At 39.1% G+C, this 24,224-nt stretch overlaps 1 protein-coding gene and 1 non-coding gene across 2 annotated transcripts; one reads left to right on the top strand and one right to left on the bottom strand.

Moving 5' to 3' along the window:
* Positions 1 to 16,342: 16,342 nt before the first annotated feature.
* LOC145019123 (small nucleolar RNA R71) lies at positions 16,343 to 16,449 on the bottom strand. The gene has a single exon (XR_013667442.1). It is a non-coding gene; the product is annotated as a small nucleolar RNA R71 (small nucleolar RNA).
* Positions 16,450 to 16,978: 529 nt separating this feature from the next.
* LOC145016680 (uncharacterized) lies at positions 16,979 to 18,625 on the top strand. The gene has a single exon (XM_078974929.1). It carries the CDS (start codon positions 16,979 to 16,981, stop codon positions 18,623 to 18,625), a length of 1,647 nt encoding a protein of 548 aa, XP_078831055.1.
* Positions 18,626 to 24,224: the final 5,599 nt, after the last annotated feature.

Raw genomic sequence — 24,224 nt, 5'->3', positions numbered from 1 at the left:
ATGTTTCAAAGTCAGAAATTTCAATCTGTGTAAGATTAAGGAAACTTAATGCAAGAAGGATGTTTCCAAGGAGTTGATCTCCTTTGGAATACTCTGTAATGATTGTTGCCAAGTCTTTGTGAATTTGTGCATAATCGTTACAAGAGGATCAATGCATATAAGTTTAGAATCTAACAGATTTCAGTAAATGGCATGAATTTGGAATTCTTGCATTTGCAGTAAGGATTTGGGAGTATGAAAAGAGAATCATTGAAGTTATGTTCAATTGATCTAGTTCACAAAGTTAAGATCATAGACAAACATAGTATGCATACTTGGTGTGTGGCATGACTAGTGTTCATAAAAACATAGTGTACATGCTTGGAGCATGGGACAACTATTGTTTTAAATTCAAGAATAAAGTTGATAGCTGAAACAGTATACAACGAATAATGTGTAATCATATGGTGATAAATAAAAGGTGTTTTATTTATGTTCATAGGTTTTGAGACCATATTGGATTCAATTATTATTGTGTTTCATTTTGGATGTTTGGACTTCCCGAATAAACTAGGTTATTCTTCCGGAATGACTAAGTTATTCAAACCATCCACAGTCGGTCATATGTTGGAAGTAGATATGAATGAAGACTGTCATGGGTTGTCTTGTAGAGGTCTAAGGTGTTGGACAAAGGGCTACAACACTCATGAGTGCTCATAAGTTCTGAGTATTGGATTCAACCCGCGCTCATTGGAATCACTTCATGGATTTTATCACGAGTGATCATGAGACGATAATATCTTATATTCTTCAAACCTAGAGATATGAGTTGTTACTATGAGTTGATAGTACATTGATTGCACGAAAACGCATTGGTAACTCGATGTTATAAAACGTGTCTTTGTGTATGATTCAACAAGTAGTAGAACAATCCATATGAGTCGAAGTTTATCCATTCCTTTTACCTTTGGGATAAAAGCGATATCTGTGGGCCCCTCGATGATTTGATGATGACAAATGGAAGTGCTCGGCCGGGATAGGACTGATTTGATTTGTTCAATTAGTTAGTCGTCATAAATTAGAAATCGGGAAACAACAAATGGACAGAGAGAATGATTATAATCCATGTCTCAGTCCATATGATATCTAGAATGGAGGAATATATGATCCTTATCTAATGGACAAGTCATTGACAAAGGTCAGAGTTTGTCGACAAGGTCAGAGTTCGACAGAAGCTTTTGAGAGCTACGATTGCTAGTTGGTTCCTGAAGTCATACGCAATAATAGTTTTAGACTTATCCAAGTGGGAGACTATTGGATTAATGTCTAAGTCCATAACTATAAATGGTAAGACTTGACCCGAACCGGCATGGTCCATTTGGGTTGCATGGCATCATGCACTTGGATAGACTATAATGAGAGAAATAAGACACTTATGGTTATTAATATATTATAAGTTCTAGTATATTAATAATAAGAATAATGAGATTATTTAATTAGTATTGATCAAGAATTAATCTAGGATTAATTAAGTGATCAAAAGAAGACTAATTAAATATATGGGTTGATTGTGTAAATCATCCATACTTGTATAGTGGGCTAATGCTCCATGGATAATCAAGTTGGGCTAAAACCCATAGGATGGTCCATGGATGCTCCATGGTGTATTTGAACCCATGGATCCAAGGAAATGGAAAGTCATGACAATTAGGGTTTACCCTAATTGTAACACTATATAAAGATCTTATTGTTGACAAAATCGGCTCTAGTATCATTCTAGAGAGGGCTAGCCGATTTCATGAAGTGTAGAATTCTCTCTAAGTTATTCCAAGTGCTTATGGTGTTGTGTGAACCATTTGAGGTGTCACACTTGGGGCACTAGGCACTCAAGCTTCATGAAGACAAGCACTAACAAAAGGTATGTTATTCTAACTTGTGTTATTCAAAGTTTAGTATGCTAGAATAGAACAATACCTTGGAATGTTGATATTTGCGTGTATAATAGAGAAAACATAGATCCAAGGTATTTAGGGTTGCATGTACACTTAGGAGTGTTAGAATGCTCATAACCCAACATATACATCTTATCCGAACATGGGTGGATGGAGTATCGAGTGTTGTGTGCTTCCTTCATGACCAGTTCTCTGAAACCTTCATGGCGTGGAGTCCAGATTCGGTCAATGAGATAGTAGGCTCCGTCACCCTTAACCTCTAAGTTCTTATCCATCCAACGCAGGGATTCATCCATCACATTCTCAGGCTTTAGGGCCTCAAGCTGCGCCTCCTTGATCTGTGCAGACATATGCGAATGGATAGTCATTGTCAACGACTTGGTTCCCCGACCAGAATACTGCTTCCTACTCAGGGCGTCTGCTACCACGTTGGCTTTCCCAGGGTGATATCGAATTTCGCAATCGTAATCGTTAAGTAGTTCGACCCATCGGCGTTGTCTCATGTTGAGCTCTTTCTGGTTTAGTATATGTTGGAGGCTTTTATGATCAGTGTACACTATGCTCTTCGTTCCATACAAGTAGTGTCTCAAGATTTTTAGCATGAAGATGACTACTCCTAGTTCGAGGTTGTGAGTAGTGTAGTTCACCTCATGCATCTTTAGTTGTCTTGAGGCATAGGCGATGACCTTACCTCGTTGCATCAAGACACAACCAAGCCCCTGATTCGATACATCACAGTATACAACAAAATCTTCTGTTCCTTAGGGAAGGGTTAATACCGGTGCGGTGCATAGGGCTTGCTTCAGGGTCTGGAATGCCTTCTACTTTTTCTCATCCCAATTGAATGATATGCCCTTCTGTGTCAACATGGTGAGAGGTTTCGCAATCCGAGAAATTTTTTGTATGAATCTGCGGTAGTAGCCAGCGAGGCCTAGAAATTGACGAATTTTTGTAGACGTTTTCGGTGCTGACCAGTTCTCAATGGCTTTAATTTTGGAGGGATCCACGTGGATTCCCTCTTCACTAACCACGTGTCCTAAGAATTCAACCCTTCGGATCCAAAATTCGCACTTAGAGAACTTCGCATATAATTTCTCTGACCGTAGGGTTTCAAGGACTTGTCGCAGATGATCCTTGTGTTCTTCTTCGCTCCTAGAGTAGACAAGTATATCATCAATAAAGAAGATGACGAACTGATCTAAGTATGGACGTCACACCCTATTCATCAAGTCCATAAATACTGCAGGCGCATTGGTCAGCCCAAAGGGCATCACTACGAACTCGAAATGTCCGTAACGAGTTCAGAAGGTTGTCTTCGGAACATCCTCCTCAAGCACCCGTAATTGGTGATACCCAGACCTAAGGTCAATCTTAGAGAAGTACCTCGCTCCTTGTAGTTGGTTGAAAAGGTCGTCGATACAAGGGAGAGGGTAGCGATTTTTGATCGTGAGTTTGTTGAGTTCCCTATAATCGATGCACATACAGAATGATTCATCCTTCTTCTTCACGAACAAGATCGGAGCTCCCCAAGGTGAGAAGCTTGGCCTTATAAAGCCCTTACTGAGCAGTTCGTTAAGTTGACCGGATAGTTCTTGCATCTCGGCAGGCGCTAAACGATAGGGCGACTTAGCTATGGGGGCAGCTCCTGGGACTAGGTCGATTCTGAACTCAACCTAACATTTGGGAGGTACACCTGGAAGCTCTTCCGGAAAGACATCAGGGAAATCGCATATGACAGGGATGTATTTTGGATCTTTCACTTCCTGGATTGAGTCGACGACAGGTGCAAGAAAGGCGCGATATTCCTTGCGCTATTACTTCTGAGCCTGAATACTGGAGATGATACGAAGGCTTGTACCGGGTTTATCTCCATAGATCAATAGAGTTTTGCGATTTGGAAGATTTAGGCGAATGGCTTTGTCGAAGCATAGGATATCGACACGATAAAGACTCAACCAGCCCATACCAACAATGACATCGAAACTCTTGATTGAGACTGGTATGAGGTCGATTGGAAATGAGTGATCCTCTAACGTGAGGGTACAACCTATGTAAATTTCGTTAGAGCTTTCGGTCTTCCCGTTAGCCATTTCTACGATGAATGTTTCTTCTAGTGGTTGAGGGGATTGTTTGAGTAAGTGTTTAAAGTTTTGGTTTACGAAGCTTCTTTCTGCACCACTATCGAATAAGACACAGGCATAAGAGTTATTGAGAAGAAACATACTCGTGAGTACTGTGGGAACCGCCATCGCTTCATTATGACAAATAGCAAGTAGTCTTCCGGTTCCCCCATCATTCGCAGCCTTCGGACAGTTTTTCTTGAAGTGACCAGCTTCACCGCAGCCATAACATGTCAGCGTCACTATCGAACCGGGAACTTGAAAAATAGGTTTGGGAGGGGCCTTGCAGAATCACACCGTATCGCCCTTCCGACTGCAGTTGGAACACTGCAATTCATGACAGTGGCCGTTGTGGTGGTAAGGACACTTTGGACATTTGGGCAGATTCCCACTATAAGGCTTTGGCAGTGCAGGAGTGGATGGAGTAGTGGCAGCATGGACCGCCACAATTTGCTGGTCCATGGAGGAGGTTTGAGTTTTCTTGCCCTTCTTCTTATCCCATCTTTTCCTCTTTCTGTCAGATGACTCGGGTGGTGCAGTGGGAGTTGTGGTTTCTGTTGATGGAGTGGAAGAGACTTCGTGATTAATTAAACTCTGGGCCAATTCCTTGGCGTTGTCGAAGGTGGTAGGGCGGGAGGCTAGAACATTTCCTCGATACGGGGGCATTAGACCCCAGATGTATCGTCCGATCTTTTTGTTTTCGCATGGGATCATGTTGGGACACATAGCCGCCAAGTCGCAGAACCCGGCTGTGTAAGCTATTATGTCGGTCCCTTTCATCTTGAGGTTCCAGAGTTCCTCCCCAAGTTTTTGGATACCGCCCCTAGGGCAGTACTCCATTCTCATGAGATCTTTTAGTGTGTCCCAGCCCATGGCATTAGCTGTAACTAAGGAGAGTGCACTGACATGGCCATTCCACCATGTCAATGCCCTGTTAGTGAGGGTGGTAGTTGCTAACTTGATTTTGCTCTCTTCGGGGCAAGAGCACATTTCAAAGACAGCTTCGGTTCTTTCGAACCATTGAGACAATGCCATAATTCCTCCGGTACCATCGAAGAAGGTAGGTTTATAGTTCATGAAGTCCTTATAAGTGCATCCCTGCACTCTTTGATGGACTTCACCAAATCTAGAGTTGCCACCGCTCGCATCACCGGAGTTCACTTGAGCCATGGCTGCTATCACAGCTGCAGTCACAGCCGTTTGGAACAGCACTGGATCGAACTGCGGAGGAGGAGGTGGTGGAGGAGGGGTTTGGGTTGCTGGTCTTCCTCTGCTTGGATGCTTTCGTGGACGCATCTTTCACTGGAAGATCATAGAAATGATAGCAATAGTAAGAGTCTATTGCGAATATGAATAGAGTGTTTCATGGATTAAATCAACATAATCCAAGATCAGAATGAGAGTTATAATAACAGAGTAGTTAACTGCCAATATACTGGTATTTATGATGTAATACAAGTTCATGAAAATTGACCTAACAGTAGGTCTTACATCAAACCATAAGGAAAATGTTGGCAGTTTAGAGGTCTAGTTTAGAGTACTTTTAAAGCTAGGAATGTTTACAGACAAGTGATCTACGAAACATAGAGAGGGAAGGCTAGTCCTTTAAACAAAAGAGTGAGGTAAATAGACGTCTTCTACTGGTGACGGTTACTTGTTGGGCGAACCCTCATATCCGCTAGTTGATGCATAACTTCCTGAAGGTGTCGATCATGCATCCTTTGACGTGCTCGAAGTTCCCTAACTTCAGCTCGGGATGCAGCTAGCTGATACTGCAGAGCCTCGTTGGTCCTCCTTGTCTTTTCCATGGCTTCTTCGAGTTGGCGGATGCGAAAAATGTTGAGATTCGAGTTGGCATCCACTTCAACAACTCGACCAATGGTTGCTCGACCCTGCTCGACATTCCTGGCAATCCTTCGAATCATGATGGGCAGAACCCGATCCGCTGATCCTCCTTCGCTTATGTTGTAGAAGCTTCGGTCTCCATTGTAAGGTAAGGGCTAGCCCTGCTCCTCGCTCCATCGGTTCAGGGATATTTCCCACAAATGAGTGGGACCCTGAAATGTCTGATGGGGTTTGGGGTTCGGAGCTCCGGGAGGTAGGTTGTTAACTTCTGGTTCGGAGCTGGAGCTATCCGAGAAGCCTTCGGCATGATGATCATCCAAAGGGATCGGGTGATCATCGTCTGACTCCTCATCGAGCAATCCTCCATTGCCCTGGTTTGGATAATACGGGTCACCGAGATGGTGGAAACCAGCCATGATATCTACGCGAGAAAGGAGGAATAGAAAGAGTTAATAGACATAAAAATTTTAGGATACTTATAAGACGAATCGTTATTAGTTGACCAAATACTTGCGTAGTGCATACCAATTACATGTCACCGAAGCAAGATAGTCCTTCGAATAAGCAACCCTAACTTCAGAACCCCAATCAAACAAGAACATGGAATGAAGCAAAGGCCACAGATTCTGAGTCTATAACGCCCTAGTCACATGTAACTGTGGTGTATCCACTTAGCAACTATTGTCCTACCAGTAACATATGTATATTTTAGAGTCACAAAATACTCATATAGTATTCTAATTCTAACGTTATTGTGGTAGTGTTGGTAAGTTTTAGACTTGTTGCAGCACCACAACCAAACTTAGTCACATCCTAGTCACTCCCAGAAAAATGTAGTTGATTAGGCTACATCCCTCCAGATGTGACCATATGTCTCTAAGCCCAATTGTGCTGTCCAACAATCTTAATACTTTTGTTCTGTTCTAGTGCGATACTGACTTCTGTATTTTATAGTGGTGTGTGTATATATATACTTAGTTAAATCTTTTAGATACTTAACAATATATATTCTTGGTCAGAGTGTTTTAGTCCCGAAATGTTTATGATTCGTATATCTTTTATAGGTTGATATACTTGATTCACTATAAACAATGTTTTGATACCAATCTGTCACACCCCAAAACCGATGATGGCGGAATACGTTTCGGGGTGGAGGACGTCATGTACAGTATCATCACAATTGCATAATAGTAAAAACAATAAACATACAACCATTTCATTTCATATTAAGTTTAATTACAAGTGTTTTCTATATAGTTCAACAACACCAAAAGTAATACACAAATAAGAGATGGATCTTGTATACTCCATCTTCTCCAAAATGTTGCACCTGTACCTGTCTATCTTTGACCTGAGGATACAAGTTATTTTGAAAACGAGTATCAACATAAAGCTGGTGAGTTCATAAGAGTTTAGTGTGAATTTTTGTATAAAATGCCTTAGAACATATAGTATGTAAGCTGCGATTTACAGTTTGAAAGTAGTAGAAAAGCCCTAGAAAATCCTATATTTTCCAGAAACTACATCGTAAATGAAAATCTTCAAGTTGCGAGTAACTTTCATTAATGAAAAACCATTTATTGTAAGAGTGTTTTTGTAATTTACTTCGGGATATTAACTCATACTTTAGTTTAGTATTTTAGTATGGATATAGTGTGTTTCCTTGTATGCGACCGATAGTCAGAGTAATAGAGAACCCCATGACCATCCTGGTCATGCACAATGTAGCGAAGTAGTGTCATCCCTGGGCTAGCACGGATCAGACTGAAGTTAACAGTCGAGATGTAATAGTGGTTGCCCCGTATAGATCTATACGTGTAGGGTCGTCTTCCTGTGGAAAACTCTAGGCATAATATGTAGCGAATAGTGTATCGTGTAGTGAGTTTGTGTGTATCTTCCGAATTAGTGATTTACCTTGTATTATAGTGTAGTACTCTTTCATTTAGTTCGTAGTGTGTTCTATTATTCGTATATCGACTCGTAATAGTGTGTATTATAGTATGTAAAGTAGTAGCAGTAGTGAATAGTAGGGACCTTAACTATACCTATTATAGTCAACTTAGTGTGGATGGTTCTTGTCACTTTAATGGTTTAGGTATAAAATGGAATGAAAATACTCATATCCAACACTAATATACACGATATATAACCAAGAAGTCAATGATAGTCGGACGGATAACAACTACCCTAAGCCCACAATCAAACAAGAACAGGAAATAAGGCATGCCATCGGTCCTAAGTCCTTCAAGTCTTACTTATATAATATATTAGTGTGGTTACATTTTATAAGGAAATCTATTTAATAAAAATCTTGTCCAAAGGGAACATTTAGAAAATTGTTTATTTATCCAAAATAGTTTTGAAAATGCGAAATTCCTTTATAAGGCATAGTGGTAAATCACATGTGATTTGAACTACGGATAATGAATCACATGTGATTAATTTTCATAAACATGTATATTTGACTTGTATCCCCCCCTAAAACATATAAAAACATTTGAAAGGTTCATTAAAGGGGTATGAACTCACCAAAAATCGAGTAAATCGGGTAAATCGGGTGACGTTGTCGGTTGAGCGTTTGGTGACAAAGAAGGACTTGTACACCTTTTAAGACCCTATTAACATATAGAATATGTGTTTTACATGAAATTAGCCATTTTATGCTTTTTATTAAAACATTTAGATATTCTAGCATTGATTCGAGGTCTTAGGGCTTAGAAGTGGTTCTCGGGGATTGTACAATGCCAAAAAGGGGTTATGGGGGAGTCCGAGAGTTTACTCCTTGGAGTTTACGGCCCAGAGGCTACTCCTTGGGAGTTTACGGCCGTAAGTCCCTAGGCTTGGCCGTGAACTCTTGTTCACCCCCAAAAATGAATGCTAAGGCCCTAAATCAATCCCATATATTTTCTAGTGATTGTCTAGGACCAAATTTAGGAGTTTAAACCTTCATTTAGTGTAGTTTGGGGGACTTGATGGTCCTAGCATATGCTTGGGCCGTAAACTCTATATTACCCCTCAAAATGTGTTGTTTAATGGCCCTAAGCATTCCCTAAATTCATATCTAAATTCTAACATGCCTTGGATGAGTTTTTTGGGCCATTTTGCAAGGAAAATGGGTGTTTACGGCCTAAGCATGTGCTTGGGCCATAAACCCTTCTTAATTCCCTAAAACTTATGGTTTTGATGTTAAAACACTCCTAGGTAAAACCCCTAAGTAGTATCCAAGTTTTAAGAAGGAAATTTGGGACTTTTTGGCACAATTTGGGTGTTTACGGCCTAAGGAGCTTCTTAGGCCGTAAACTCCTTTTCCATGTCTCAATCATGTGATTTTTGAGTTATAAAGACAGTATTGTATGTTTAGAACAAGTTATGGTTGAAGATCTTACGTTTAAGGTCCGGAAATCGCGGTTTTGGAGTCGAAATCGGGTCTAGAGAGAGAAAGTAGTAAGAGAGTGGGTTTTTGGGTGGTAAAAATGTACAAAGTGATATACATTTCCTTTATATATGCCTCGGGTGTTGCACCCGATACACGACTACTCGATGTTGACGTTTAACGGGGTTAAACTTTTTACCCGGGTGAAGTGGTTAAAAAGTAATATAACTTTATTTTGTTTAACGAGATTAACATTAACAAGTTATATTTACTCATACTAAATGACATGAAATATAAATAAATAGATCTTTATTTATTGACGACTCTAAATATTACGAAACCTTTTATAAAGCGACGAATTCCGTTAGTGAAAACAGGATTTCATAACGGATAAATGTTGGGTTGTCACACATACCCAAATTGACCAAGAGTATAGGACAAAAAGAACATAAACTCATAAACTAGCAATATCTAGCAAAATATTCATGATTGTTTGAACTTTAAACCTTCCGAAAATGGAAAAAGGTATCAAAGATCTAAATCCACAGGCTTGAGTGCACCACAAATTCAACTATGGCCTTCCTTCACTATCAAGATACACCAAAATCACTCAAAAGCTCCAAAACTCTCTCCAGACTCCTGTGGATTAGGGTTTCGAGATGGGAGCTATAGGGGATGGAGGCTGGTCATAAGAAGGTCCTCCAAGAGTTTAAGTCTCAAATAGGGCTTAAAGCCCCACAATTAGAGTTTGCACCCTGCACAGTTACGCCCTTTGTAATTTGCGTTACACCCTACATAGGGCATTAAACCCTTGTGTGGTTATAATGAATCATGACCTGCATAATTAATCATCTACTCCCCACGTATTCCCTTAATTCCTCAAAATATAAACTTTAAAATTCATAAGGAAATGTACTTGAAGAACGGGTGTTACAAGTCTGCCCCACTTAAATTAGATTTTGTCATCAAATCATTCCTCACAACTTATTCTGCCAAAACATACAACCTTGCTAGAACTACTTGAATTCTGATTGGGACCAAGAAGTCAACTCACATATAGATGACCGCCTTCCAATACTACCATCAACGCCCCCATCTTAACAAAAATTACTTAACCCGACGGAGAAATGGACCATAATACCCTGTCCTCAACCAATAGAAGGTCCAACTGCTATACCCAAAATGAAGATCCTAAACCATATCTGACTTTCAGCCAGACAGAACCATTCCATGCCATATTTATAATGGCTCCATTTCAAAACCTAAACCAAACAAACTCCTCCGACCCTGAATTTTCACGATAATAATTGGACAACAGATATCCTGACAAGTTACCAATGCTTATAGCCTTGAACCTTAACACAAAGGCGACCCGCATCACAAGTCTCCATCATTGGTGCCAAATCAATACATAACTCGCATCCTAATAACCAAAATTTTTCATGCTCGATATTTCTAAGATCTCCTAATTCCACACAGACCTTCCAATAAACTGGAATGTATAATCTTTTACCCGTTTGTGGGGACTGATAATCTCACGCGCGGTTGCATAACAAAACTCTGGCCAATATCCTAATTGATGAAGGACACCCTAGCCTATCTGCAACATGGATCCAACCCGCTTGTCACTAAGCTTCCGTAGTCCAAAAAAAATTAATGCCCCAACTATGCTAGGCACTACCAGGTCCAACCCTCATGACTCATACACTTATTGATTCACGATAAACCATGATACCATCTAATCCTCTACGATGCTCAAGATTGCAGATCACACTGAGCTCGTCATCATTTCATCATTGGTCTGGAGGATTACGATCAACACTACCTTCCCTAAGCATATATTTGAATGTATGAATGGTCTGCTCACCCAAGATAACCTAACCCAAACTGGCCTCGCCACGAATCTCATCCACGCTAACATAACCAAACGGGCCTCGCCTACAGGTTTCACCCAAACTAACATAACAAAATGGGCCTTGCCCACGAGTCTCACCCAACAAAGAGCTACACATGCCTCAAACACCATCATAATTCTAACAACCCTCACTCCCAACAAGGAGTGGCCAACCAACAATAACGGTCTGATTCTGTAACACCATGATTTTTCACCGAAAATTTTCTTTCATTTTAACCAATTATTATCAGAAAAATGTTAGCGGAAGTCTTATAAAATGATCAATAATAGTTATTTAGAAAATATTTCAAAAACACCTTATCAAGTTCCATAATTGTACAAAAAACCCAACTAAAACAAAAACCAAAACCAAGTGTGAATGAAATATCAGATCAAGACTCAAATCGGTATCAACACTAGTAGCCAAAAGACTATAACTACCCAAAGGATCCCAACCTTACCATGCTATCAATAATCAAGCTACCAATACCAATGCAAAGCTACAACAACAGGAAAGAAACAAGTTTAAGTGTTAGCATAGTGATTCAATCTCAAGCACATAAGCATGGAAACAAAACATACACATACATCATGTCAAATCATGTAATCACACCAATCCATGTGTTGTTCATCGATAAATATTAACATATACTTACATATTAATCTAGACATTCTTTCATCATAGTAATTATTTATTTATTTTCTTAGATTTATTTACTTTTAATTTCCCTCACTACCTAGGGTCTATTTCATTGCGAACACTCCCCAAATAAAGACCTCGCTCTTTAATAACGTGACTTGGCGACCTAATGCACGATATAGGGAACAACTCCCACTCGTAACATTGTCCCTGGTTCGACAACTTCACTCATCCGACCATGCATGTACATGATAATGCGTTATCGTTCAAGGGTGTTTTAGTAGAACATTGATTGCATGCCTACACCCAAATGTGATGCTTGATCTGGCCTTATTAATGGCCAACATCACTCTAGTCATGGTACACGATTATACAAGTTCCATGTCTCTATATGGGCATCTAGAAAACCATTTGACATCGACTTGGATTCAGTTCTATTCCTCCATCGATATCCTTCCAACATGATATATCGTAAGGGAATGTACTTAAGTTAGGTTTCTACCCTTTAATCCCATTATGTGCTTTTCCCCTTTTATTAATTAATTAGGTAATTAATTATTTTTCTCTCACATGGGTAAAACACACAACTCACCAGTATTTTTATGTAATCATGCAAGTGAAATATTAGTACTAATCTATGGCATACTACATCCATGAAACACACATCTAAGACATATCAAACACAAGGTATACAAAACGATATGTAATGGCATATAATAAGACACACCTTTCGATCACACAACATTTATCATGCATTTCCTAGTTTCATTCAAGAGTAGCAAAATAGAAAATATAGCATGCATAACGTCACAATATGACCACACGAAAGTCCTCACCTCTAGCATGGACCTAACACACACATGTTGCACCAATGGATTAGTTCAATGAATCTAGCATGCATTAATTACCTAAGTTCAATGGCATCATCAATAACATTATACGTTTAGGTTTTATTCTACCTTTTGGAATTTAGATTCTAACTTCACACAACATCAAAAGACAAGAATACAACATAGGTGTATGATATCCTTCTAAACTAGTGCTAAAACCACACAAGCAAGACTTATCTCTTGTCTAAGTTTTGTGAAGCTAAGAACAAACATAAACTACATTCTCACAAGCGCTCTAACACCCCTAAATAATACTGAAAGAACTAATCACAAACAACTCATAAAAAACAATTTTATTCTGTCCAGACGAGTCTCACATTGTGACCAAGGGTGTCACGTCATGAACTCAGGCTTGTTCGCGTTTCATGCCCGATCAATTCCTTTTTCACGTTGTGACACGAAAGGTTTTATGTTGTGACTTCAAATGACCATTATGGTTTAACCAGTCAAATCCATGTCATCACGAGGTGACAAAAGAATTGCTCATGTTATAACTAATTAAACAGTCGCGAATTCAACATTTCCACATTGCCTGTTAGTCTAGTGAGTGTTATGGCTACCTATAGTCTTACAATGCATCCATAATGGTTGTCAGTCTAGTGAATGTTATGGCCACCCTGCAGTCGTACAATGATTCCACACTAACTGACAATCTAGTGAATATTATGGATACCCCGCAATCTTACAACACTTCCTCAATTGCCATGGGTCGAACCCATGGCCTTGCCAACTACCCATAAGAATACCTAACCAAGGAACATTATGAGCCAAAACTTACATCCTGTTAAATCCTAATCAGGTCTATGGTTCATGATTTGAAGCCCAAGGCTTTTATCAGACAAGAACAGACAGAGAAGTTATAATATTATCCCTTGCAAAATCCTTGACTCATACCCCAACCTAACTGGCTACTCATTTGCCCTTATTTATGGAAGTCCATGTTGATCCGTATTTGGAAATATTTCCATTAATTCCAAAAAATTTCTCCCCCACTTGGATTTAACTACACTCTAACAATCTTCATAACCATTTGAACCTCCTAGTCAACCTATAACGTCAACCATTTGATCCTTGACACCCGATCTTACCATTATTGTTCATAAGAGAAACCGGATTCCTCAAACAATTTACAAAAGGTTTTACTATATGACCACTATCCATAGTGACAAGATTCCATATTCCAACTTGTGATCACAACCTATATTAATCAGAAACACAACCATAACTCTTCATAACTCAAATCAATATCATAATCATAAGTAACCAGACAAATCCTTTATAAGCGAAACTTATCGATAAGTGATATTTGCATAATTAGTCATATGTTTAGCATACATTTTTATTCATTTTTAGCTAATTATGTGCATAATGTGGACAAAAGGTACTTAATAATGCTTAAATTTTTTTTTAGTCCAAAAGACATGCTTGGAAGTGAAAGGGAACAAGGAGAAGCAATTAGAGACCAAAGAATGAAGAATGAGGAACAAAAGCACATGAACTCGATGAGTAATCGAGGCTACTCGATGAGTACCCAAGAATATTCTAGAAGATAAGTCAAGACTCCTGGCATTAGACGGATTTTATGCATCTACTCGGTGAGTTGGGTGTTCTACTCGCCGAGTACCCCCTGTTTAGTGATAATTATAAATATCGAACCATTATCTGAATGTGAAAGACTTTTGGAGTTTTTGGGAGCTGCATCTGCGAAAAAGAACCCTTTGAAGAGCTGAGAAACCATAACCTTCAATCCTTTGAAGAATCAAGGCAACTTAGGTTATACATTCCACTCAATCTTAGGAATTAAGCATGTTTAGCCTAGTTAATTTTTTTTTTTAGTTTGTTTTTGCTATGACTATGAACTAAATTATTTTTGTTTCTATTGGGGAAGACCAAGTTACTCCTATGGTTTAATTATTACTTTTTGATTGATTGTTATTTGGTGATTTTATTAAATTAAGTTTGGTAAAGAACCTTATGCATTAAGCACAACTATTTTCTGTTAATTGGAAGGCAATTAAGTTGCATGAACATCTCTTAGTTGTTAACCTCATATGTTTATGTGAACACTTTATAATATGCCTAGGAATAATGAATATGAAACTAGGATTAATTAGAGAATGGGTAAATTAATGTGTGAGCTTGTTTGAGAAACCAACAAACAAGAGGTTAATTGAAACACTAACTTGATTAACCAATTACAAATCTTATTTAATCCAAATAATTGAACTTGCAAATTAATTAGTTTAAACAATTGGCCACTGCTTGAATTGATTAATTGTCTAAGGGTTAGGAGTAATGAACATGAACCTAACCACTATAGTTGGTAACCAATAATAATTGATTTATCGTATAACTGACCATAGGAGTGAATTGGTTGAACCTAAACAGAAACCCTTTGTTAAATTTGGTGAATTTGTCATTTTGTTAATTGTTTATTTAATTATGTGCATAAGTGTTGTGTTTAAGTTTCTAGCCATGTAAAACTAGAGAAAAACCCTTTTACTTTTATTACTTGCTTAGTTAAAATTAGTTATTAGATTAATTTTCGTTCCCTGAGTTCGACACCCTACTTATCCAACTATTCCACTAAAAGACAGGTTCACTGCCTTTGTGTGCCTAATTTATCAACTAAAAGTAGGATTAAAATTAGGTCGTTTCACAAACGTCAAGTTTTTGGCACCGTTGCCGGAGAATGGTTCTAAATAGTTAATCTAATTCCTAATTTTTTCGATCCTTTGTGTGAGTTTACTGGCACACATTTAATTTATTGCAGTTTAATAGTTAGTAGTTAGGTTTTAGCATCTGGTTTAGTTTTTATAGTAAGCTTAGTTTTTTTTTTTTTAAATTGCACTACTACTCGCCGAGTGCATTCGCACCTACTCGGCGAGTAGAGTATTATTTTACATTTAATTTTCATTTTTTTTAGTTGTATATTTTTGTTCTTTTTACGTTTTTATCTTGTTTTATTTCAAGACATTCATGACCAGAGGATCAAACACTCCGCTGGTACCCCCGTTTGAAGATCCGGAATCCGCATTGAGAAAGAACAGAGGAAAGGACGTGGAGAGCTAGAATACACCTAAGAAGTCACATTTATCTAACTTGAAGACTGTTTTTGGGTAGAAAAAGAGCAGCAAAGCAGGTACATCCAACGCATCTTTAGCAAGCGAAGACCCAATCAAGGAAGACACCAAGTACGACACCGAGGAGGAAGAAGAACCTACATATGGGCACAACTCCGATTCCGGTGACGAGTTAGCTCTTACCATGGCTAACATTGATGAAATCCCCATGGGAGAGTGGAAGAAGAGGATCCGCGATGACACCGGCCCGGGACTTGTGCAACCCGCAATTCCCGCTACTGCTACGTTCGAGCGAAAGGGCCACATACTCGCTAAGATAAAGGAAATTCCTTTTATGGAAAAGACCACGAAGATGCCTACAAGCATTTGGATGGAGTCAAAGATGTAGATGATTATTTTAATGTTCCAATGTGCCTCGCGAGACTCAGCTACTTCACATGCTTCCAGTGACATTCAAAGGTGCTGCAAAAGACTGGCTCAAGTCACCTCCCCCCAGGTCAGTCACCACATGGGCTAAGATGAAAGAAGAATTTATTGATCACTTTTGCCCACCTTCCAAGATAGCCAAGTTGAAGAAGGCCATTGCTAACTTTGAACAACAAGCTGGAGAGTCGCCATATTAAGCTTGGGAGAGGTCCAAGAGCTTGCTAAGAAATTGCCCGCACCATGACCTTAATAGAAAACAAGAAGTCTCCCTCTTCTATGATGGAGTCAATGTTATAACCAGGCAGTTACTTGACTCGCAAGGCCCGCTCACAAAGAAGCCACCCCCGGTGATCAAGGAATTGATTGAAGAATTCTCTAAGCATTCTAGAGAATACCATAATCCAAGAAATGATGTTACTAAGGGAGCTGCATATGCATCTACTGAAGACTGGTCTGTGATCATGGCTATGGTAAAAACCATGGATAAGAGGATGGATAAAATGGATCAAACGATCCATGCTATACGGGTAGGTTGTGAAAATTGTAATGGACCTCGTCTTACTAAAGACTGCGACTTGGATGAAAATGGCAACAAAAAGGTGCAAGTATGTTACTCAAGTGGGGACCAATATGATGAAGATTGGCGAAAACCAAAGAAAGAGTGGCTCCCATATGAAGAGTACAAGAAGGCTAAGGAGGAGAAGTACAAGCAGAAAGGAAGAGGTTTTTACCAAAAGGAGGAGCTGACACAAGAAAGAAAACCAAGTTTGGAAGAGATGCTTACAAAATTTGTAGTTACTTCAGAAAAGAGACATGGTGATCATGATACTGCAATTCAAGAAACGAGAACTATGCTTAGAAACCAGCAAGCCTCTATCCACAACATAGAAACGCAACTAGGGCAACTTGCTCAACAAATCAACCAAAGATCACCAGGCGAACTTCCTAGTAAAACCGAAAATAACCCACGAGGCGCACACATAAATATAGTCACAACAAGAAGTTGGAAAATAATCACTCCTTTGGCCCCTAGTCAGAATGAAGCACCCAAAGAATCACAGGAGAAGGATGCAGAAATTCAAGACCAAAATCGAAATCTTCATGGAACAGAGCCTACTCGCCGAGTCCAGAATATGGACTCAGCGAGTCCACTGCCAAACTCGAAAGAGAAGATCCCTGAAAAGCCTTACCATCCTCCATTGCCATACCCAGCCCGAGCTAAGAGAGCGAAGCAGGAAGAGGAGTACCAGAAGTTTCTTGATCATATCAAAGCTCTTCAAATCAACATACCCTTCATTAAAGCTGTCACAAAAATGCCTAAATATGCAAAATTCCTTAAAGAACTTCTCACGAATAGAAGGAAGATAGAGGAAGTGAAAAAGGTAGTTTTTAATGAAAACTACTCAGCTGCTATGCTAAATAAGCTACCAAAGAAGAAGGGTGACCCGGGGAGCTTAACTTTGCCTTGTCAATTTGGTAACTTGGCTACCATTCATGCTTTGGTCGATTCGGGAGCAAGTGTAAACCTCATACCATATTCATTCTTCAAGAAACTGGATCTCCCGGAACCAAGGCCAATTCGTATGGCGATTCATTTAGCAACCAAGACAGTCACTTTTCCAAGAGGCATATGTGCAGACTTACTGGTCAAGGTGGACAAGTTTATATTTCCCGCTGATTTCATAATTCTAGATATGGAGGCGGATCCTCAAGTCCTGATCATCCTCGGAAGACCCTTCCTCAACACAGCAAGTGCTATAGTAGACATAAGGGACTCGAAGCTTACTTTGCGAGTAGGAGAAGATTCAGTCACTTTTGGGGTTGATCAAGCTATGAAGTATGCAAGGAATCGTGACGACATGGCATTCTCAATTGACATGCTTGATGAATTAATGGAGGAATGCAAAAGTGAAGATTCCAACAAGTCCACAATTTTTGATGAAGAATTTGATGCTGAAAAAGACTTAATGGAGATCGAGAGGCTGTTGGAAGAAGCTGAGTTTGAAGAATTGATGAAACAATTTAACAGTTCAACTCGCCGAGTAGGGCCGAGCTACTCGCCGAGTCCATGCTTGGAGAAAATGGAATTCATGAATTCAGCTGCCAACTCGCCGAGTCCCTTACCTGCACTCGGTGAGTACAACCAACAGAACCCAAAAACCGAGCTCAAAACGTTACCAGAACATTTGGAGTATATTTTCCTTGAAGATGGCCATCAAAAGCCAGTTATCATAGCCTCTGACCTTTCCAAATTTGAAAAGGAAGAACTATTCCAAGTTTTGAAGAAGCGAAAGCGGGCCATAGCATGGAGCATTATTGACATCAAGGGAATAAGCCCCTCTTATTGTTCTCACAAGATTAATCTGGAAGAAGGAGCAAAGTCGGTTGTACAGCACCAAAGACGATTAAACCCAAATATGTAAGAAGTGGTCAAGAAGGAAGTGGTCAAGCTTTTAGATGCGGGGATTATATATTCCATTTCCGACAGTCCGTGGGTGAGTCCCCAAGAAAGGAGGGACGATGGTCATAACCAACGAAAAGAATGAGCTTATTCCGACATGAACGGTAACCGGTTGGAGAGTGTGCATCGATTATCGAAAGCTAAACAATGTCACTCGTAAAGACCATTTTCCCTTACCTTTTATTGATCAAATGTTAGAAAGATTATTGGTCCATAGTTATTATTGCTTTCTAGATGGATTTTTGGGTTATTTCCAAATACCCATAGACCCAATGGACCAAGAAAAGACCACATTTACGTGCCCAAGTGGGACTTTTGCTTATCGACGCATGCCCTTTGGGCTATGCAATGCACCCGCGCCATTTCAAAGGTGTATGACAGCCATATTCCACAATATGGTGAAAAAAGTCATGGAAGTTTTTATGGACAATTTTTCTGTTTTTGGTTCTTCCTTACATGATTGTCTCACAAATCTTGACTTAATGCTTTCTAGGTGTGAAAAAACCGACTTAGTCCTCAATTGGGAGAAATGTCACTTTATGGTCAAGGAGGGTATAGTTTTAGGCCACAAGGTTTCCAAATTGGGAATTGAAGTGGATCGGGCAAAGATTGACACCATTGCCAAATTACCCCTACCAGCTAATGTGAAGGGCATTAGAAGTTTTCTAGGTCACGCGGGTTTTTATCGGCGTGTTATAAAAGATTTTTCTAAAATAACTAGAACTCTAGCACAAATACTCTTAAAGGATGCACCATTTAATTTTACTAAAGAGTGTTTAGAGGCATTTGAATTTTTAAAGGAAAAATTGACTAATGCCCCGATCATTATTGCACCAAATTGGGATTTACCATTTGAAATAATGTGTGATGCTAGTGACTTTGGATTAGGAGTTTTCCTTGGTCAAAGGGTTGATAAGCACTTTTGACCCATTTATTATGCTAGTAAAACTTTAAATTCGGCCCAAGAGAACTACACCACCACGGAAAAGGAATTATTAGCTGTGGTGTACGCTTTTGATAAATTCCGCCCATTTAGTTTTATTTAAAACAACTGTTTTTACTGACCACTCTACTATCATGTATTTGTTTGCCAAACAAGATGCCAAGCCAAGATTGATACGATGGGTTCTTCTTCTTCAAGAGTTTGACATAGAGATACGCGACAAAAAGGGAATGGAGAATGTAGCAGCTGACCACTTGTCAAGGCTTGAAAACCCGCGATTGCAAGAAGATAGAGTTGGAGATGACTTTCCGGACGAGTACATTATGGTGACCGTGGGATAAGAACCATGGTTCGCAAATATAGCTAATTACTTAGCTAGCAAATACATCCCAAAAGATCTTACCAGTCAACAAAATAAGAAATTCTTTTCCGAAATAAAGTATTACTTTTGGGATGAACCATATCTTTTCCGAAGCTGCGCAGATGGAATCATACGAGGATGCGTGTTCGGGAATGAAAGCCATAAAATTTTGGAGCATTGTCATAGCGGGCCCACGGGTGGACATCATGGAGCACATTACACTGCTAAGAAGATCTTTGATATTGGGTTTTATTGGCCCACGATTTTTAAAGATGCACTCCAATTTGTCAAAGAATGTGATGCATGTTAAAGAGCGGGAAACATTTTATCTCGAAATGAAATGCCACAACATAGTATTCAAGTCTGCGAAGTATTTGATGTGTGGGGGGATCGATTTCATGGGACCATTTCCCATGTCCAAAGGCAACAAATACATATTGGTGGTTGTGGATTATGTATCCAAGTGGGCGGAGGCACAAGCTTTGCCTATTAATGACGGTCGGGTGGTGGTGCGCTTTTTAAAGAAGCTATTTTCAAGATTTGGAGTCCCGAAAGCTCTTATAAGTGACCGAGGCACTCATTTTGCCAATAATCAACTAGAGAAGGTGCTATGGAAATATGGGGTAACCCATAAATTTTCTACATCTTACCATCCACAAATTAGTGGACAAACCGAAGTGATAAATAGAGCTTTAAAGAGAATCTTGGAGAGATCGGTGGGGCGTAATCGGAAAGAATGGTCAGATAAGCTAGATGATGCACTTTGGGCCTTCAGTACAGCTTTCAAAACACCTATTGGTACTACACCATATAGGCTAGTTTATGGAAAGCAATGTCATTTACCGGTGGAGATAGAGCATAAAGCTTTTTGGGCTTTAAAGATGTGCAACTTCAACATGGCGGAGCTCAAGAACAACCGGTTAATGCAAATGAATGCTCTTGAGGAACTTAGAAATGATGCTTACACTAGCTCTTTAATCTATAAAGAGAAAACCAAGAGTTGACATGACAAGAGGATCAAGGAAAATATAGAATTTCATGAAGGGCAAAAGGTGTTGCTCTTTAATTCAAGGCTAAAACTCTTCTCAGGCAAACTCAAGTCAAGATGGTATGGTCCTTTTCTAGTGAAGAAGGTGTTTCCACATGGTGCTATAGAGTTATTGTCAAACGATGGTACCCCTTTCAAGGTCAATGGACATAGGGTTAAAAGGTATGAAGAAGGAGTCCCAAGAAATGAAGGCATGGAAGAGTTGATGTTGCTGGACGGGATTGCAGCCACGTAGAATGGGAAGAGTCCAGCTAATGACTCCTTAAAAAGAAGCGCTTCTCGGAGGCAAACCGAGTTTAGAGTTTGCATTTCTTTTTCCTTTACTTTCTTTTTAATTTCTTAGGATCTTTTTCATTCATCTTCTTCTGAAAATATGTTCTAAATGATTTCTTGAGGGAAAGCAATGCCTAGAGTGTGGGGTGGTGGTTTAAAAATAAGAAAAAAATTCAATTTTTGTCAAACTGCAAGCTTTACATGCCGAGTAGTATCGTCTTCTCGGCGAGTACTTGTCAAAATACCCATAAAATCGTGATAATGCAAATCTACTCGGCGAGTAGACAACTTACATAGACGGCTTATAATCTGTGAAAAAAGGGTTTTCACTCATTTTACCCACACACTCGCCGTGTACAGCCACTCTCAAGCGATTCCTTCGATTTTTGCTAAATCTTCAACTTTCAAGAGTAAAGGTATGATTTTTACACTTAATACTTATCAAAGGTTAAAGCTTTGTCACTTCTTTGCCCTTATTTTGTCTAAACTCAGATTTGGGGGTTTCTTCAATTTCTAGGGTTTTGATTTTACTATGAATTAGGAGGTTTTAGGAAAAATTTCTTTTGGATTAGTGGTTATTGGACTTAGTACAACAAACCCCTATGCAAAATTGGGTGTTTTGGATGACCCATATACATGCGACATCAATCTGCTCCTGATGTTCATCCTACTCGCCGAGTAGGACATGAACTCGGCGAGTAGGATCATATACAGATCTGTTTTGTTCAATTTTATGGTGTTTGATTTGAACAAATGTTGAACTTGGATGATTTTGATTCTTTTATGACTTTATTGCTTTCACTTTTGGTTGCATATTTTTCAGGATTGGAAGGTTAGGATGCATATAGAAGTTTTAAGGGTCAAGGTTCAAGTGAGGAAGTAAGGAATGTTCAAGTAAGAGTGCAAAGTTCTATCATTAAGTTTGAGTCTGTCAGAGTTAGGAGTGATGGAGAGTGTTGCTGCTAAAATGTTTAGAGCAAGAGTCAATGAATTATCCCAATTCAAAACCTTAATCGAGAAGAAAACAAGTTGGACAATTTTTGGCAATACAACACCTACTCGCCGAGTGCACAACTCCTACTCGGCAAGTGCATGGGTAATTACGCATTATAACTGCAAGTTAAGATTAAACTCTCCAAGTACACGATACTACTCGCCGAGTAGATCAACATTTTTCGAGTTCCAGAGTTGTTTTGAGCACTTTCATTGCAGTACTTGTCCATTTTTCGTGAGGAGTTGTTACTGGAGGTTTCTAGGAGCTTTGTCTTACATTTTTGAGTTATTTGCATGTCTACCACACGAGATTTTGACACCCAAGACTTGGATGAGCTATTTCCATGCCCAAAGTTAATTGAAGATGGAGTGAAGAGAAGAGATATCAACCTAGCGACTGCTACCCCAGTGAAGTTTGTTCCTATTCTCTCTATAGTTCGTATTTTTATTTTTGCATGATATGCAATGAGGGCATTGCATAAAATAAGTGTGGGTAGGGGGTTGGTCACATATTAGTAAATTTAGAATCTTAATTTAGGCTAATTTTAAAAAAATTCAACTCTTGCATACCAAAAATATTACTTAGGAATTAATTTAGAAAATGTTGGTAAAAAGCAATTAGGATTCCATGTTAGAGTTGTGTTGATAATTGCATGAAAACCCAAATGTTTAGTTGAGCCTATATAGGTTATAGTGCATTTGTGGCTTCCTTATTCCAGTGAAATCATGGGACAAAAACACAACCTCGCTCAGCTCGAAGGATGCAATATGTTTAGCATCGTGTACCATAAATGTATCCAGGAAAATTATTATCGTTAACCAATAAAGGTTGAAGTTGAGAGCCCTTGCATAAGCATGTAGGTTTTAGTGAAAAAAAAGTGAGGTACATGTAAAAAAAAAAAGAGAAAATTACAAGAATAGTTTGAAGAATTTTTTGAGCATCAAAGTTACATTTGAAATTAGAAGATTGAAAATTCTGAAGAAATTCAAGAGTTGAAGATACCAAAAATCAAACAACAAGGTGGTGAATTCAAAGAGATCAAAGATCAAATGTCAAAGAAATAAAGAATTCCAAAGAGCTCCAATATGGTATCATAAATTGTAATTGTCTAGATTATGTATGCTTGGGTTGCTCAACCAAAAATACCTTGAGGTTAAGAGGTTTTCTGAGGATGGATTTGGAGGGATGCGTAAAAAGAGCATAGTTCGGGGTGAGTGGGCGACTGTTTATGAGGATTGTGAGTATTTGGAGTATGGGGTATTTAGGAAAATTTTAGACACAAATGCATGCGTTGCGGTCTTGGCATAATGGTTGGGTTAGATTGGAGTTGTCATATGTGGTTCTAATGTGTTAAAATTCAGTTTTGCTTGGGGGCAAGCAAAAGTCAAGTGTGGGGTATTTTGATATTTGCATAATTAGTCATATGTTTAGCATACATTTTTATTCATTTTTAGCTAATTATGTGCATAATGTGGACAAAAGATACTTAATAGTGCTTAAATTTTGTTTTCAGTCCAAAAGACATGCTTGGAAGTGAAAGGGAACAAGGAGAAGCAATTAGAGACCAAAGAATGAATAATGAGGAACAAAAGCACATGAACTCGGCGAGTCCTCAAGGCTACTCAGCGAGTACCCAAGAATATTCCAGAAGATAAGTCAAGACTCCTGGCATTAGACGGATTTTATGCATCTACTCGGCGAGTTGGGTGTTCTACTCACCGAGTACCCCCCTGTTTAGTGATAATTATAAATATCGAACCATTATCCGAATGTGAAAGACTTTTGGCATTTTTGGGATCTGCATCTGCGAAAAAGAACTCTTTGAAGAGCTGAGAAACCCTAACCTTCAATCCTTTGAAGAATCAAGGCAATTTAGGTTATACATTCCACTTAATCTTAGGAATTAAGCATGTTTAGCCTAGTTGAATTTGTTTTTTCTATG

This window comes from Lactuca saligna, chromosome 9 (genome assembly GCF_052625555.1).
Source record: "Lactuca saligna cultivar CGN05327 chromosome 9, ASM5262555v1, whole genome shotgun sequence".
NCBI lineage: Eukaryota > Viridiplantae > Streptophyta > Magnoliopsida > Asterales > Asteraceae > Lactuca > Lactuca saligna.
Note: the sequence above shows the minus strand (reverse complement) of the source record. Positions and strands in the feature narration are given on the sequence as shown.